We start from the raw sequence: 17,152 nt of genomic DNA on the forward strand, positions 1-17,152 counted from the left end.
CAGCAGTTGGGTACATGGGATTCCTCTGAATGAGCTTCCCTCCCTCCAGCTTTGGCTGCAAGGATGAAAGTCTTTCTCAGACAAGTGCTCAACAAGCACCTGAAATCCAGCTCAAAGAAAGCCATTCAAAAGGGTCAAGAGAGAGGATTCATGCAGTAAAATAAATACCTGGAGATGGAAAAATCTTTCTCCATTTTTCCTCCCACATGTTTTGGAATTATTGTGCCAGGAAATTATTAAATCACACAAGTTTCAGTAATGAATGTATTGCTTGGATGGCATGGAAAATTGCTGAGGGATATGGCTTAAGGAAAATAACTTTCCAAAGTCAGTGACGAAAGATCAGATGGATGAGCAGGACCACAACTTAAATGGACTTCTGAAAATAGAACTGGTATGGTACTGAAATAGTACTGGTACAATTAAACTCTACTGCAAAAAAATTCAGAAGCCAAGTTCCTCCCTTCACATCCGAGTAAGAACCTACCTGAAGGTCAAGACATTCACAGGTTTTCTACCATCACCAAATTTGGGACCACACAAATACCACAAGAAAGTTTTCAAAAAGGTTTGTATCTTTTTTTGCCTTACTCCTGTTTCACCTGTCCCATGTTCATGCATACATCCAGTTATTGATATTCCTGATAATACCAAATACTGTGGCAAGGTTACTTTTTAAGCAACATCTGGAATTATTTTATCATCACCAATAAATTCTTTTGCAAAAATAAATGCTTGTTTACAAATAACATAGAAATGTCATGCCCTCTTTTGTTCTCAGAAAACAAAACCCACCAGCTGCAAAATTATGTCCATGCTGGTACAAATTAAACAAGTAGGTCCTGTGTTTGAACAGATATTAAGGGGGAAGAGCATCAATGAAGTTGTAATAAAAAAAATTTGGGGAATAAATGCAACAACTCTTCATGAACAATAAGCACCTTTATTGACTGTCTTGCCATTCAACACTCATTCCATTCAATCTCTTCAACTGCTGAACTACAGTCCAGTTTAGCATTTAAATAAAAGATAATGCAATTTGACTTGTACAAAAAGTGTTATACCTGGGTGGCACAGAATTAAAGTTCTATTTAAAAAAGCCTTAGACACAAATAATCACTACCTGTGATTTGAAAATTAAGTCCTATGTGTTTCAAAATAAAAATTAACACATATCCTCCATATGATGTTATGCTTGTAAAAATGCCTACAAAAATGTTTGTTCAGAAGGCAGACTGGTTGGAAAGTATTTTCTATTTCACCATTTAACAAATGACATCACTTCACAAGAACTACTAGGCAGCAAAATATTTCAGGTGAATTTCACACATTAGAAGAACCCCCGACATCATCATATCCCAATGACTTCAGTAGGGGCCGTACAGCTCAGCACCGCAAAAAAATCTGTGTAGTACAGTCTAAAATTCAGCTACATATCATTTGTTACAAGATTTAATTCAGTGCTCAGGAAATTTAAAAATCAAATACACCTAGGAGTCTAGTCATCAGATACTGGTTATTCCCATTCTTTTTCCTTGCTGCTTTTAGAATTTTATATCCGAGTTATGAAGGGCATATGCTACTTCCCAGTGTTTAAGATCTCTTCAAAATTAATTAGCAAACTTTTTGAGAAACTGGAAATTTGCTTTTTATAAAAAATACTTAAATTTTTTTTTTTCTGACATCTTCTTCTGACCTTATTAAACTTCTACCCAAGCCAATAAAATTAACCCGAGCTATTTTGCTGCAAGAACACCAGCTTATATGCCAACATGAATATGCAGGCAAAATAATTTATTTTATCAAAAATTAGCACATGAGTGCAAATAAAACTTCTGAAAGTCCTGGACTCTACACAGTTTAAGTTTTTGAACAGTATCCAAGAAGAAATAAAAGTCCATCTGAGGAAACAGTGAGAAAAGCTACTGAAGTAAATCCTTCACTATACATGCAAAATGGCATTTCCTGGAAAAACAAAAATCATGTGGTTATTTTCCTTTTCCTGTAGGATGGAAATTATTCCAAGAGATAAAAAACATCATCACTATTATAAAATAGTGGTGTCTCCTCATGTCAGTTGGACTAAAGTTTGTTATCAGCAAAAATCAATATGAAAGCAGAGACAAGCAATTCAGTTTGTAGCAGAAATTCTTTTATATCCATGCACCATTTTTTCCCCTGCAAAAAAAAACCCAGTGTGGGAAATGATCCTTTAAAACAAGGCTATTAAAAGCAAACCAAAATATTCAATAGAGCAAGAAAACCTAAGGAAAGGCAGGCATACATTACTGAGGCAGTGGATGGGATTGTTAGGAGGAGTTAGACCTCTGAATAGATTCCACATGGCTGAGATCCTGGGTTTCTGCTCTGCTTGGATCAGGGCATTCTCAAAGCACAAACAGGGATTTATTTTTTATTTCCCTTCCCTGCCTGTGTCTTTAAAGGCATCAAAGATATCCAGGATGCATTGGTTATTTCATAAGGCCAATACAACCAAACATTTGCTCAAAACCTTGAGTTAATCCTGTGAAGTAATTTAGACTAAAAATGGAATAGCTTACATCAGAAAGGCAGCACAGTTCACCCTTAAATCAAAGATTTTTGCTTGGATTCAAGGTTCAGATTTCTTACCACACATAACACAACCAGATCCTTCAGTGACATTTTTCCTTCATATGCCATAACTTAGTCAAGAAAGTCTCACTCAGTGTCCACCCTTGTTATCAGAGCAAACACTGAGTTGTGACCCAGTTGCTTACAGGTGAAGGCAGATTTCACACTAAAAGGAGTGTTAATTAAACAAACAAGATACTAAACCAGGTATAATCAAAATTTTGATCTTCCTTCACTGAGGTACTTAACATATGAACACTAGCAACTATATAATTTACAAAATAAATGTATCAGCTATCTTGAGACATCAAATTATATAATTAATAAATATTCTAAGAGAGTAAGATAATTAATCATGGTATAAACCCAAATAGTAAAATGATATATTAATATTAATAGGCTATTTATAATTCTTTATGTGCATAAATGATACAAACTGAAAAATTAAAAAGCAATTAAAGGTACTCAATTGCTCTTGAAGTTTTATGACCCTCCAAAAGAGATGTTTTGTGGGGGGGACTGAAATCAATGCCATCAGTAACAAAGGGAACAGAGGCTCACCTTAAATCTAATTCACAACTCAACCCTGCCTGTATGCCAGAAATAGTATTTTTTCCATAATACTAGGCCCAATAAGTGCAGCTTTTTTAGTGATTTATTTTTCTACGAGTGAACTTTCTGGAGACACAGTAAAACAAGAAAGGCTCAGTTTCTCTTATCTCCTTAACAATTGGATGCACCTTATGGCAAGTGAGCTCAAGGAAACACATCCGTTGAAAAAGGAATGAGTGGGGTGTGAATGTGACATCTGTGAGGGGGACAAGCTTGACAGCCCTGAACACCAAAGTCTTTCTTTAATTCATAAGGCAATGTGGCACTAGTTCAAAAGAAGAAACAATCTCTTCCTAGCCACACACTGTCACCTGTGATGTTCCCTTGGCCTCTCCAAACAGGAGTTCCTTGCTTGTTTTCAAGACAGACAGCAAGTTCTCACTGTCATGCCTTCAGGCTGGAGCAGAATTGTGATTTTGTTCTACAGTGACCCTTACAAAAAAACAAAACAAAGTGAAAGCCCAAATTCTATCTGGAAGACTCAAAAATGGTTTTGGGTTTTTCTTCATTTGCAGGAATTATTCATACCTGCTGAGCCAATGTGAACCATAGTGGAGTTTCTTAACAGTCACATTAATTAGCTAAGCCCAGCATCTGCTCTAGCTTTAATCACATCTGAAACAAATGCTAAAGAACAGTCTTCTACAATCTGCTTGTGCTATCAGATCAACTCTCCATTTCTAAAATGGAAGCTGATTTTTCAAATAGCCACCTAAATGAATAAGGTGAGAAAGAGCAGAAAATTAAAAACAGATGGTGACCATTTCTGCAAAAGAATTTTTAGGAGCACACACATTTAAGTCCTGATTTTGTTACCCAAACATTTTGGGTCACTGTCAATGAACATTTCTTGCAGACCAGAAGATACCCTTAGAGATCTTTACTGACAAGACTGTAAAAGCAAAAGTATTTAGTTACCCAAACATAAAAACCACAATCTGTGGATGCACCATTTGGGCAAAATCATCTTAAGAAAGGGAACACACACAGGATATTACCATTACTGCATGACACCCTTGGTATTTTACAATTTCCACAGAACAGTTCATTCCTTAAGCCCCAGAAATGCTGCAGAACAGTCACTTAAAAATATTTTTACAGCTGGAAATCAGCATTTTTTCTGAATTTAACATATCCGTAGGTAAACAGAATTAGCAACATTTCTTCTGAACAAAGCAGCACTTTCTGTTCCCCCTGCCCCCTGCCCAAAACAGAGGCAAAAATGCAGTTCCTTTTCTCATCACACTCCCAGCTAAGGACACTGCAGCTCTGTGGAGTGTGAATCCCTCCACGCACACAACGTGGTTACACAACTGAGGGGGGCACCTGACCCAGTGCTGGGGGATTCCACTCCACATGCACTTTTCCCATATAGACTAAGAGGAAATGTAAAATATTGTGCTGACTTAAGGCTATGTAATTTTAATGACAAAAGAACCAGGAACAGAGCAGAAAAAAGAGATAAACAGATACTGCCCAAGATTTTTTTAAGAGATCGGTTGAGATGAGGCATTCAGGATGAACCAACACTGAACAAAAGAAATTCTAAAAATCCTTTAAAGCTGTCGGACTTTCCTATCAGTGTTTTTAATGTTGACATCCAGCGTCTCTACTTTCTTTGTGAGCCGATCCAACATATCATCCTGCTCTTCTATCTCCGTCTGCAGGCCAAGAGCAAGGCTTTTCAGGCGACTCAGCCCAGAAGACATCTCATCTGTCAGGGTAGAGAGGGACCATCAGGAATCAAAGTGCTGAAACACAGATTATCTACATGGACACTATCAGGATTCCTTCTTCTCCAAAAGCCTGGGTTAGAAAACGTTAGATACAATTCCTCAAGTGTGAGTGTTTCCCTGAAATAGAGGAAGCACTGGTGTGTTCATAGTTGTACTGTTACTACCAGAAATGGTCACTTCCTCCTTTTTTACATCTTACATTTGCTGTTAAGCAAATGCTTAACACCAAACTGGATCTTTATCACAAGACATACCCTGTAATGTAGTTTTTACCTTTTTTAAAAAAATGTATCTCTTAAAAAATTTGGTCCATATATTCTCTGCTCAGCATACACAGTATGCTCACTACCTCAATTGTTTTTCTTTAGAATTCATTCAGAGATGAGACCAGTGCACTGAAGATTTAAGCAGTTATCTATTACAGATTAAAAACTTCCATTTCTAGATTTTCTAATTCTCACAAGGTGAGAATTTCATTGTATGATTGATTGGTATAAATGCTTCTTGAAGTTAGTAAGTTTGCCACAGCTTGTGAACAGAAAAAATGGGCTTCCACTAGCTCTTATGACCAATTATTTCTCTTTGATTTATTCCTTTCTGATTTTTCCTCAACCTCTTCTTTCTAGGTCAGCTACACAGTGACACATGTAAGCAAACAGGCACTTTTTCTACATGCTACACAACAAAGGAAGGCAAACTCAGTTGGATGGTTTTGAGAAGTAATAAAAGAAATGCAGCAAATCCACAAATTTAATATTTAGTGTCTTTCGGTTCTTACCAACTTTTAACAAAACATGTACTTCAAGAGCTGTGCATTGCTTTAAATTATTTGGGTCTAAACTGATGAACCATGTATATAGTTTTGAAATGCTAATACAAGCAAATGATTTTTTAATTATCATCAAATTTTACACATTAACTAAACAAAAAAGTGTGGGCAATATATCACTTAATAATTCTATCTAACTTAGGAATCAAAAATTCCCAGTTGTATGACATCAAACAGCTTCAGTTTCCTCACTCACCTAAGTTGGTATCAATTTTCTGGTGGTAAGCTCGCAGTTGTTGGTTCTTTGGGTAGGCATCACTTTGCACTGAAGAAACTAAATCTGCTTTGTTGAAGTCATTGTCTGTTAAAAGTATAGGGTACAGAATATTATATAATGAAAAAAAAAGAAGAGGTTTTGAAGTTTTAGCAAGGCTGTTAAAAATTAGTTTGCACACAGCTACCAGGTAATCACACAACCAGAGTACCGGCTGTCTATAGGCCAGCTCAAAATGAACACTTAAGCTACAATTATTCTCTTCTGGGTTGCCACTTGTAGTTCTGGCAGGGAGTTGGGAGAGAAAAGCAAACCGAGCCCCCTGCGCCCACCAGGGCGGGACCAAGGGCTGGGACGGTCACCGGCACCAAGGGCTGAGGCGGCCGGAGCCGCTCTGCCCTCTGCTGGACAGAGCTCGGCACTGCACGGACTGGGAAGCCTCCATTCCCTTACTCACACATCATCATCATCATCATCATCGATATCCTGGCTGCTTTCCCACTCTTACTGCGTGAAATAACCCAGGCTCACTTGATAAAGAAACAGTTATTTGGTTGGGAAAAGCCCTCACAGAAGTTAACAGATTAAGAGGAGGAGGAATGAGGCCAAACTCCATACACCACCCTCTGAGAATCAAGAAATAGCTTCTGTATGAAGGGTTAGAATCCATGTCTAAAATAACAATGACAAAGTATCTGAAAACTATGACAAACAATGGTTAAAAGGAGAACCTCTGAGTGTGCAACATTTTGGCAAACTTAGGGAAACCCTGTCTGGACACCCTGTGCATTCTCTGCAAATATAAGCACCGGGTGCTTTTAGCCTCTAGCAGGTATAACATCTTCACTTTGGAGATAAAGATTTGAATGGAAACAATTCCCTAGAATTCAAAGCATGAAGGCTGGGATACAATCTCCAGATGTTAGGTAGGCAGCAAGGTAAATCAGCATCTGGGCAGGCTGAAGGGTCTCTGTTGTCATCACTCTCCAAGTTTGCCCCACATAGATGACAGGTATTCAGTGCAAAATAAAGTTAACAACAAACCTGAATTATCTAGCTTCCTTAAATTTGGATGGCTTTCCTGGTATTTTGACTCTTGTTCTTTACTAGACATCATTGCTTCTTTTAACCTGTTAAAAAAAAAAAAGAAAAAAAAAGAAAGCCTTACTATTGACCTTGGCATAAAGAAAAAAGGCAGCTAGATCACCTCAGGAAACAATGAAAACAATTCCCTAGAATTCAAAGCATAAAGGCTGGGATACAAATCTCCAGGAGATTTGTCAGGAGTTTACAGGAGTTTGAAAGAACCAACAGATGTTTTATTTTCTGATTTTCTGGTGACATTTCAGAGATGCTAAGGGAGACAAGTCCCAGATAAAAAGTTTATGTCACTTACCTGCTGTTAGCATAATATTCAGGGGTTCCATTCTGCTCTGGCTTGCTCTCTGGTGGTTTGGCTTTGAAGTAGTTTACCAAGCCCCCCCAGACACTCTTGATGCTGTTGATGTGCCTTTGACTCGTTTTCAAGTCCTGGTCCATTTTATCAACCATCTGCTCCGTGCGCTTCAGAGCCTCTCCCTGCCGGACGAGCTCCTGAGGGCATTGACAGAAACAGATTTGACATTTGACATTGACAGAGAGAACAGACCATAGAGCCAGGATAAACTGAGACACCAAACAATTAACACTAAAGGTGACACTCTGAAGGAAAATAACAGCATTCCTTCATCTGTGCAGATTATTTCTGAGGGCAAACAGCTTTCTCCCTCGCTCCCCTTCCTTCAGTTCATCAACAGTTGCTTGTCAGGCACTGCATTAAGCAGCTGTAAAATCCTCATCCCTGTGACATGCTGGGTTCCTGGCACCTACCACAAACAATCCAGGAGTTTTCTGTACTAGTCTTTTGTCAAGCTGATATTTTCATCTATGGCTGACCACCAGATGGGTGATGTGGTGGAAATGCACAGGTTTATGGCAGGGGAATGAGCAAGCAGGAAAATTTCTAGTTATGAATGGCACCTTAACTGGGAAAGGATTCTATTTTCACCTTGTTTCTGATAACTTAGAAATAGAATAAACAAGGGAAATAAACACAAACAGAATTTCTTCAGACTTCAGGAATATTTTAGTTAATTTGAGCAGTGTAGGATTTAGGAATTCTCCTATATAGAAGTACATTATTTTCTAATTCAGCAGCACAAGCGCTATTCCAAAGTAATCCAAAGATTAATGCTGGCAGGAAAGTTGCCTGCAGCTACCAGCAGTGCAAAACAAAGAACTTGTGTTCATATTCTTGCTAAAGTCTGGAAAATTTTAGTTGAATATTCTCTTTTTCCCCCTCTCAATAAAGCACAAACACACAGACTTCAAGTTTTACCACAGGCCCTGTGTCAAGCCTGAATTCTTGATTCCTCATTTGTGATTTCCTGGGCAAACAAATCACGAGTCTGAAAGTTCACAGAAGTCCCACCAAGAGCCCTCTGAGGATAAGGACTGGCTGCAGCTTGGGGATGCTCTGGGGTTAATTTAGGCAACCACATCACCCAAGGAACATCCCATTATAGCAGGTGACACAATGGACAGGAGCTGAGCCCGAGCACAAAGTGCTGAAACAGGGCCCGAGGAATGAAGGAAATGATTAATCAGGGTGAACTGAAGCACATCACAAACAACTAACAGGGAAGGCCCTTCATCTACCCAAGAGAACTGCTAAAAACTTTTTGTCAGCTAAAAATCAGTAAGAACTGCTGAAAGCAGCTGAAAACACAGCCGAGCCCCAGCCTCAGCACTGCCCAGACACACAGGCTGTAACCGGGATTTTTCCCTCAAAACCCAAACGCCACCGCCCAGAAAACACAGGGACAGGTTGGCTGGAAAACCCCGAGTAAAGAGGCATTTCAGGAATCTGTCCGGGGGACGGGGAGAACAAGACTCCCCTCGCGGAGGGGGGAGCGCAGGGGCAGCGCTCGGGCCCCGCGGCCGCTCCCGGCCCGACCCACCTCGGAGGTGGCCACGCCGATGCGCTCGGACTCATAGAGCAGCGACAGGGAGCGGGTGGTGCTGTCGGCGGTGGCGGCGGTGCGGCGCAGCACCTCCTGCTGCAGGTACCGCTGCCGCTCCGCGCCGCCCGCCCCGCCGGGACCCGCCGGCGCCACATCCTCCTCCTCGTCCTCCGCGAACGGGTTGTAGCTCCTCGGGAGCGCCGACATGGCGCCACCGACCGCGAGAGTGTCCGCGGGGAGTCCTCACGGAACCCCCGAGCCCCCACCTCGGGCCACGGCCGCTCCACTGCTTCCGCCTGCGGCACCGAGCGCCGGGCGGAAGCGCTGGGCGCAGCCACCGAGCGCCTCCCCCCCGCGGGGCGGGGTGAGCGCGCCGCAGTGCCGCTGGTGGACAGGCGGCTGCTGGGCGGAACTATTGTGGCGGGGGGTAGGGGGAGGGAAATACGTGGAGGGATGGCTGCGCAGGGAGGGGCGCGGGCAGGGAGGGCGGGCCACCGGGCGGAAGTGAAGCCGCGCCGGGCGCTGCCATCTTTGCAGCGTGATTGGTGCGTCGTGCTCTCGCGGGAGCCGCTGTTCTCGCGGGCGGGGGCGGGGCGAGCTGGCCGGCGCCGTTCCCGCACAACATGGCGGCCGCGGCGGTGGCGGCGGCAGCGGCGGCTGCGGCCACGGCGGCCACGGCGGCGGCGGCCGGGACGGCGGCTGCCACGGCCGGGACCGCCGCGGCTCCCTCCGCGGGCCCTGCGGGGCGCGGGAGCAGCCCGGCCACTGCGCGCGGCTTCTACTTCAACACGGTGCTGTCGCTGGCGCGGTCGCTGGCGGTGCAGAACCCGGCGCCTCTGGAGAAGGTGAGGGGCGTTTGTGGGGAGCGGCCGTCACGCGTGGGGCGCTGCGTGTGTGCTGGTTGCGGGGCTGTCACGCGTGGAAGCCGCGTGTGGCGGGGGGGCCGTGCGCGGGAGGAGTGGCCCCTGTGCGCACAGGAGTCCCGGGCAGCCCGCCCGGTGCCGTTCGTGGCCCCTTCTGAGCACTGTTCGTGCCGTGAGGGGTGTCCGGCCCCCCCCGGCACTGTCACGCGTGGGAAGCGGGCTGGGGGCAGTGAACGTGCCCGCGGGCCGGGAGATGCCCCGAGGGCTCTGCCCTGCCTGGGCGGGGCTGTTTGTGGGCTCTGAGGGGGTTCTGTCAGCCCCGCTTCGTCCGTCCCTGCCTTCGGGGCAGCTGGGCCTCAGGGATGCTCGTGTGGGCCAGCTTTACCCAAAAATTTGGGTCAGCAGCGCACCCTCGGGGCAAGGAACTGGATCTTGCTGCGTGCCCCCCAAATTTGTAGAATATAGTCTTGTGGGAATGATTAGTCTCAACCTAATTAGGGCTGGTGGCTTTCCTCCACGTATCTGGTTAAATCCAGGCGACGCAATCAGTGCCGGGTGAAATGTGGGTGAGATAAAGCTGTGCTGAGGGGAGAACCGCGGGGATCCGTGTGAGGGCAGTGTCCTCCCCCCGAGGGGCTGCCCCGCTCCCCGGGCAGGTGCTGCCCACCGCAGGGATGGACAGCCTGGTGTGCTGGGTCTGCACACCAAGTGACAGCATGTCCGAATTGCATCAGGCAGCAGTCGTGACTAAATAGCTGAAAAAAGCTCTGTGCTGATGAAAACTATAGTGCTTGTTCTGGGCCAGCTGTTGCAGCCTTCTTTTCTTATTTCTTGTTCTGGCAATGTTCCACTGGTGTGGCAGCCAATGGTGAGTAATTTTTCTGTGCCCTGCTGTTGGTTCACAAATATCCAGGGATTTTTTTTTTCCCAATTTGACAGAATACAACGGTTCAATTACAGTAACAGCTCATATCTAGCCAGAGTTGCTCACTCATGTTATTGTAAATGTAACCTGATGTGGAACACATGTATCAGCAGTCATCTTCCAAAGTTCATATTTCCTCCACTGTATTTTATAGTGAGCAAGAGGATTATCTGTGTTGTGCTACAGGTCTTGAAATTAGGAGGTCTGGCAGCTGAAGGACCAAAACCTTGAATTCCACTGAGCATCCCGTCAATTTTTCTGATCCTCTAGGGACTTTGTTTCTTGCTTGAGAAGTTTTGAGGTGGGATGTTCAGAGAGTTATCTAAATAGGAAGTGACTTGGCATTCAAACATAGGTGAGTCAATCATAGTTATTTATTATGAAGGGCCTTTCTAGATAGTGTTTATTAACATTAAGGAATATTAACATCAAGGAAATTTGTAAAAAGACAAGATGCTTGTTGCATTTTCCCATTTGTTAACAATTCCGTAGAATAACAAAGTATTTGGGAGGTTTGATGTATTCTTTAAATGTGTGTTTGTTAATTATGGAGTAAAGTAATAGGTGAATAGTGGGAAAATATTAATTCTGAATACTTAATCTGTTATGTTGAAAGGATTTGAGCAGGAGTCATACACAGGTTGATAACAGTTAATTGTTCAATGCTGTATATGTAGGAGGCATTGGTGCAGCTGTATCAAGGCTCCATCCCCCTATTTTTTGCTTACAGGAATTGAGTAAATATAAGAAAAGTGCCTGCTGTACATTTCCTGCACATCTGAAAGTGAAGTAGTGGAACGAAGGCTTTATCATACTTCAGCACTTTGATCAAGTGTTGAAGAAAACCTTTAAATTGACCCACATTGTAGTAAAAATGTTTGATATCTGCTTGAGATTTTTCTGCCTTTTTCTGGTTTCTGTCATTCTTCACTCTTTCCTGGCCCTTGGATATTCTCTCTGAGATTGATGACTGAAAGAGGGTAACATTGCCAAATGTATCCCAGAAGGTGGAGAGACCACTGTGCACTTCAAACAAGCTTCAATTTGGTTTCCAATCTTGTTCCACTGTTCTTTCCCTCTGCTGTTTTTCAGGTACAAAAGCTGCTCTGTATGTGTCCAGTGGATTTCCATGGGATTTTCCAGTTGGATGAACGTCGCAGGGATGCTGTTATTGCTTTAGGAATCTTCCTAATTGAATCTGACCTTCAGGTATTTTTCCCACTTAGGCTACCTATTTACCTTCAAAGATCTTGGATTAATTCAAGTTTAGCTGTTCAATGAATGAAAAGTTGGTATTTGGTCTTCATAAAAGTAGATAAAAAGATCAGAGAGAAGAGATGGATGCATGTCAGGAGAGCCATGGCACTGCCACAGCCAAACAGCTGCTGTGTTATCTGGTCATCATGCCTTAAGCAGAGAAAGGAAAGAGTATCCAGCAGGATTTACTCAAACCAGGTGTGTCATGGCACGTTCTTCCCACATGCTCCTGACTGACAGGGATGCACTCCTGAACGCCAGGTTTGCAATAGGCCCTTTCATGCCAGGATAAACAGACAGACAGACAGGGCACACAGGCTGCATTGTACACAAGCATCCCTTCTGTGTCTGCCAGCAGGGCCAGCACAAGCTGCTTCTCTTCCCTTTGACTGCTGGGCCTGGTATTGTTCTATGTAGAGGAGGGGAAGCATGGACAGAGTTCCAGGTCCAATGCTGTTAGACCTCACTTTAAATTCTTTTATATTGCTAAGGTTTGCATCAAGCCTGAACTGCCTCCTATTTAGTACCCATGTGCTATGGTTGCATGGATATTTTTGACCTTGTTCTTTTTCCTTTTTGTGTTTGGTTGGGTTTTTTATATAAGGCAGCTGTGCTGTGCTTTGATTTGCAGGTGAGAGAGCTGAAGTGTTACATGGATGTGTTAAGTGGCTTGTGTAAGGCCCTGGGATGTGTCACATGTACTGAATTGGTACTGGCACTCTGAATTTTAGCTGTCTTAAATTTATTTTGGGAGCTTACTGTCGGTTAATAAAGTGTTTGGGGTTAGATACTGTTCTGAACTTTCTTCTCCAGCTTTTACAGAGAATGAACTGTTGCCTGGAGTGAAAGGCTTGGATTTAAGGCACTGAATTGGGTTACTTTAATTTCCTTGTTTTGAAATCAGTTTTGCAATAGTCAAGAAGCCTGTGGAGTAATCATTAGAAGCAAGTTCTGTGTGTCAATGTAATTTTACCGTACCTCTAAAATATCTTGAGATTATGTGGTTCAGCTTTTTTTCCCCTTTTTAAATAGAATATTTTTTCTTTAGCACAAGGATCATGTGGTTCCTTACCTTCTGCGACTCCTGAAGGGCCTTCCCAAAGTGCAGTGGATAGAAGAAAGCAATGCACGGAAAGGCAGAGGTGATGTTTGGAGTGTTTGATCTTTGTCATGGAATGCCAGCCAGGAGATAGACATAGCAAAGGTTGTTCAGGACATGACTCAAGGGGAGGGGAGAAGTCCTGCTATGTTCTTACTTAGTTCCTGGCTTGATGTCTTTTAATATTGATTTTCTTTAGAAGCCAAAGGAAGTTGAATAGATCCCTGTTTTCCTGCTTTGCTGCTTTTGATGAATTGCAGTTTCCAAATAGTTCTGTGTTCAATTTATTTTGTTACTAAACTGGAGAAGATTGTGTAGTAGCCACAGTAGGAGAGTAGAACATGAGATTTGTTGCTCTACTTTTAGCTTTGATGCTTAGTTGCTGTTTAAACCACTTCATTCTTTGCTTCCTAAATGTAAGAATACTTTCACACAGTATTACATAATTAAGGTTTCTTTCCGATAAGTTGAAAGCCTGGGACGGTTTTTAATTCTGATTTTTTCTTTTAACATTTATGCTGAAATTAGGATGGTTTAGAGTGCTTCTAAATTTTGTATGTAATACTGTTTTTGTCTACAGTCTGCCTCAGAGCTTTGACATGAGAGTCACTTGTGTCTTCTTGCTTTGTTATAGTTTGCTCTTTCTATGTTGGCTCTCTCTAACAAGGCTTAAAGTGGCTGATTTTCTCTCGATTACTTTGCAGGTTTGCTTCCAGTGGCAGAAAACTTCAGCTTCTGCTTAGTGACCTTGTTATCTGACGTGGCTTACAGGGATGCATCTTTCCGAGAGCAGGTGGAGTTGGAGTTTGTGCTGTTGTATTTCCCCGATCTCCAGTGCTGCAATCCTCACCAATGTCTGGAGAAGAGCACAGCTGCTCCCTGTCAGCAAGGGGCTGATTGCCTTAGCGTGTGCACTGATGCATTAATTTGCTTGTGTTAATAGTCAAGTACCTACAGGATATTCATAGGTCTGCAGTTACTTTTGGGTGTCACTTGCTGAGCCCAGAGTTTAAAATTCCAGTTTTGATACTGAGGTTGGGAGTGCTGCAGTTTCATGGTATAGTACTTGCAGCTCACTGCAGATTTTACAGGAGAAGCTCTGTAGCCTGAGTGAAGGCAATGTAATCTTTTAGTCACACAACATTAAGAAATCGTCACAGAGGTGTTTACGTTAATGTTTACAAGTTTCATTTGTTAGAATGATCTGGTGTAAGATAATGATATCTCCTTACCAAAAGATATTTTTGTATGTCTGTCTTGATGACTTTAGATCGTGGATACAGTCCTACAAGTAATGCAGTTCCTGTTGGGAATGTGCCAGACACCACAAATGCATGATAAAGGTAGTGATAAAATTGTTACTGTATTTGTAATTCCTGTCCTCTGAACTTCTCTTGTGTGTGTTTGCTGGTTATCAGGATCAATCCTGAGAAGTGAGTTTTGTCTTTCAACTTCCCTTAGCACTTCTCTGTTCTGTTTGTTGCTGACTGGAAAATACAGAAGCAGAATTGTAGTCATTTGTGATGCTTTCATGGTTTTTCCTCTGCTTGTACAAATCAATTGTTGTAAAACAGTTTAGGCAAAAACAGTTTAGTGAAGCAGTAGCAAAACCATGAAGAGGAAGTTCTACTGTTAATTGCTGTTATATGTGTTTTTCTTTTCCAGAATATTTATGCAAGTATGCAGTGCCCTGCCTGATAGGAATTTCTCGAGCCTTTGGTCGCTACAGCAATTCAGAGGAGGCTCTCCTTTCAAAGCTTTTTCCTAAAATTCCCCCACATTCCCTGAGAGTTCCAGAAGAGCTCGAAGGAATTCGCCGTCGATCCTTCAATGATTTCAGATCAATTCTTCCCAGTTCTCTGCTCACTGTTTGCCAGGAAGGAACGCTGAAGAGAAAGGCTAGCAGTGTTTGCAGCATCACCCAGGTGTGTATGACTTGCTCTGTGTTGGAGTCAGCACTGAGATGATTTCTCGGTCTCAGTGGAATTAAGACTTAAGCCTGGATGTGCAGCATCTCTTAACACATTGTTTGAGCAGATACAAATGTTTTTATTATGGTTCTACAGCTGAGTTTCAAAATAGTTCTGTAGTTTCTGGAATTACAGAACAAGCAGTGACAGTTCAAGTAGGAGCTGTACTAGTAAATCTTTACATGGAGCATTTGGCAAATCCCATTCCTTGTGTTATTATCATTAAAAGGCATTGTAATGTACATCTGTAAAATCGAGAAGCTGGCACTTAATGGCTGAAGCTTTCATAAGAGGATACAGGAGCTCTTCCTGGTTTCACCAGGAGCTGTAGATGTTCATTGTCTTGGGGGAAGACTGGATTCAGATTGTGGTTTGAAACTACAGTTTCATAGTAGAGGAGTCATCACTAATCTCTTCCCTTTAGCCAAAAGCACTGAACTGGCTTTTTTTAACTTCCCATTTTTGGCTGGAATTGAGCTGTCAGACCCAGCACTATGTAGTTCCTGTTAATTTTGCTTGAAGCTGTGTTTCATTTTAAAGTGTACAATCTATTCCCTGACAAGTTTTTAAATGTTTTATAAATATTTTCTAAAATACAGCTTTTACGCAATGTTTCAGGTTAGTCCTGAACGTGGGCTTCCCGCTCCCAGCTCTCCTGGAGGACCTGCTGCAATTCATTACTTTGAAGGTAGATTACCTTAAGGAACAGTCTGTGGTTTGGGGTTTTGTTGCTATTTATAGAAAATTTAAAACAAAAAAACCTTTTGACTCCTTCCTCTGCTTTTTAGAATTCTTATGGGAATTCAGTGGCACATACTGGATAGGATTTTTTTAAAAATTGTGGTTTAAAGACAGTAGGAAGTAATTATGAACAGCAGTAATTTCCAGGCTCGGTTGTTTTTTACTTGTTTCTTGATTCCCTTCCTGCTAGGCAGTGCCTAGTACTGAAGAGCTTAATTCAGCTAGGCCAGAAAGATTTCAGGAGATTAGGCTGAGTAACTTTGAGGAACAAGAGTTAATATTGTGCTTCAGTAGACAACTACATTGTTGATCTAGGGTCTGGAATTTTGAGGCTTGTGGCACATTGGCACATAAATCCAAAACAACTGCTCCATTTGGAGTGAGTGTGATGTGGGCCATTGTGGAAGACCCAGTAATTTTCTGAAGGCAGAAATACTAAAGACACTGAAGTGGAGTGTTCACATTGTTCACTAATGTGCATTGGTTACTGTATCATGAAAGGCCAAAACCTGAGAAAGTTTCATGAATTAACATGCAAACTCCTAACTCCTGAGCTGTGGTAGAGCTCCATCTGTGAGTTCTAAATCAAAGGAGGGCTTAAAAATAAACTCTCCTTCATGAATCACATGGAGGACTGTCTCTGCATCTGAGCTGTTTTGTGTCTCTGGTTTTGTCTGGCCTTTTCAGGTTTTTAACAATTTGGGCTTTCTCTGTTTCTGGGCTATTCTCCTCTCTCAAGCCCTAGCTTAAATTAATTTCTTCCACATTGCTTTTCTTTTTTCTTCACATTGCTATTTCTAGAGGCATCTTTTCCTCAGTCATACAGAGTAATTCTTAAGTTGCCAAGTAGGAACAGACCTGTTTATCTTCTGTCTACTGTGTTGAACCAATGTGTTCTTCAGTGTTGTGGTCTGTATAGTTTGAATTTAAAAAAATAAACAAAACCCAAAGATTGTGGGTTAGAGAGTTACTATTGTAGTAGAACAGAAATAATCTTAAATCTTTAGGCGGACAACTTTGTAAAATCTTTTGGATTATTTAGTTCTCTCTCTGGTAGGGTTATGATTATTGCAGTCAGGATTTTATTTTCTGTACTAACTTCTACCAAATATTTCAGCTGCAGTCAGTTATTGTATTACTTCTGTTGATAGAGTTTGTGATAGTCTTGCCTTCTGAAGAAGATGGTAGTGACCTTGATTTTATTCTGGCCAAGGCTAACAGCTTAAAAAAAAAAAAGAACTGAGGACCTTTTTTTTTTGTCATCAAAAAATAGTCTTGCTTAAAAGCCTGT

The 17,152-nt window shown here is 42.3% G+C and overlaps 2 protein-coding genes across 3 annotated transcripts in view; one reads left to right on the forward strand and one right to left on the reverse strand.

Annotated features, from left to right (window-relative positions):
• Positions 1-923: 923 nt before the first annotated feature.
• SNAP29 (synaptosome associated protein 29) lies at positions 924-9,297 on the reverse strand. The gene is made up of 5 exons (XM_066562346.1): positions 9,004-9,297; positions 7,401-7,597; positions 7,049-7,134; positions 5,987-6,091; positions 924-4,939 (listed from the first exon to the last, which is right to left on the reverse strand). Exons 1-5 carry the CDS (start codon positions 9,211-9,213, stop codon positions 4,782-4,784), a joined length of 756 nt encoding a protein of 251 aa, XP_066418443.1. The 5' UTR covers positions 9,214-9,297; the 3' UTR covers positions 924-4,781.
• A 332-nt stretch (positions 9,298-9,629) lies between these two features.
• The window catches only part of PI4KA (phosphatidylinositol 4-kinase alpha), a 54,460-nt gene continuing 46,937 nt past the window's right edge, over positions 9,630-17,152 (forward strand). The window contains exons 1-7 of one of the 2 annotated variants that reach the window (XM_066562344.1): positions 9,630-9,851; positions 11,887-12,003; positions 13,100-13,193; positions 13,855-13,943; positions 14,421-14,493; positions 14,816-15,075; positions 15,739-15,808. In XM_066562344.1, the coding sequence (XP_066418441.1) occupies positions 9,630-9,851; positions 11,887-12,003; positions 13,100-13,193; positions 13,855-13,943; positions 14,421-14,493; positions 14,816-15,075; positions 15,739-15,808 (925 nt within the window). The remainder of the gene's footprint in view (positions 9,852-11,886; positions 12,004-13,099; positions 13,194-13,854; positions 13,944-14,420; positions 14,494-14,815; positions 15,076-15,738; positions 15,809-17,152) is intronic. The other variant, XM_066562345.1, reaches the window with a different exon arrangement.

This window comes from Molothrus aeneus, chromosome 18, assembly GCF_037042795.1.
Source record: "Molothrus aeneus isolate 106 chromosome 18, BPBGC_Maene_1.0, whole genome shotgun sequence".
NCBI lineage: Eukaryota > Metazoa > Chordata > Aves > Passeriformes > Icteridae > Molothrus > Molothrus aeneus.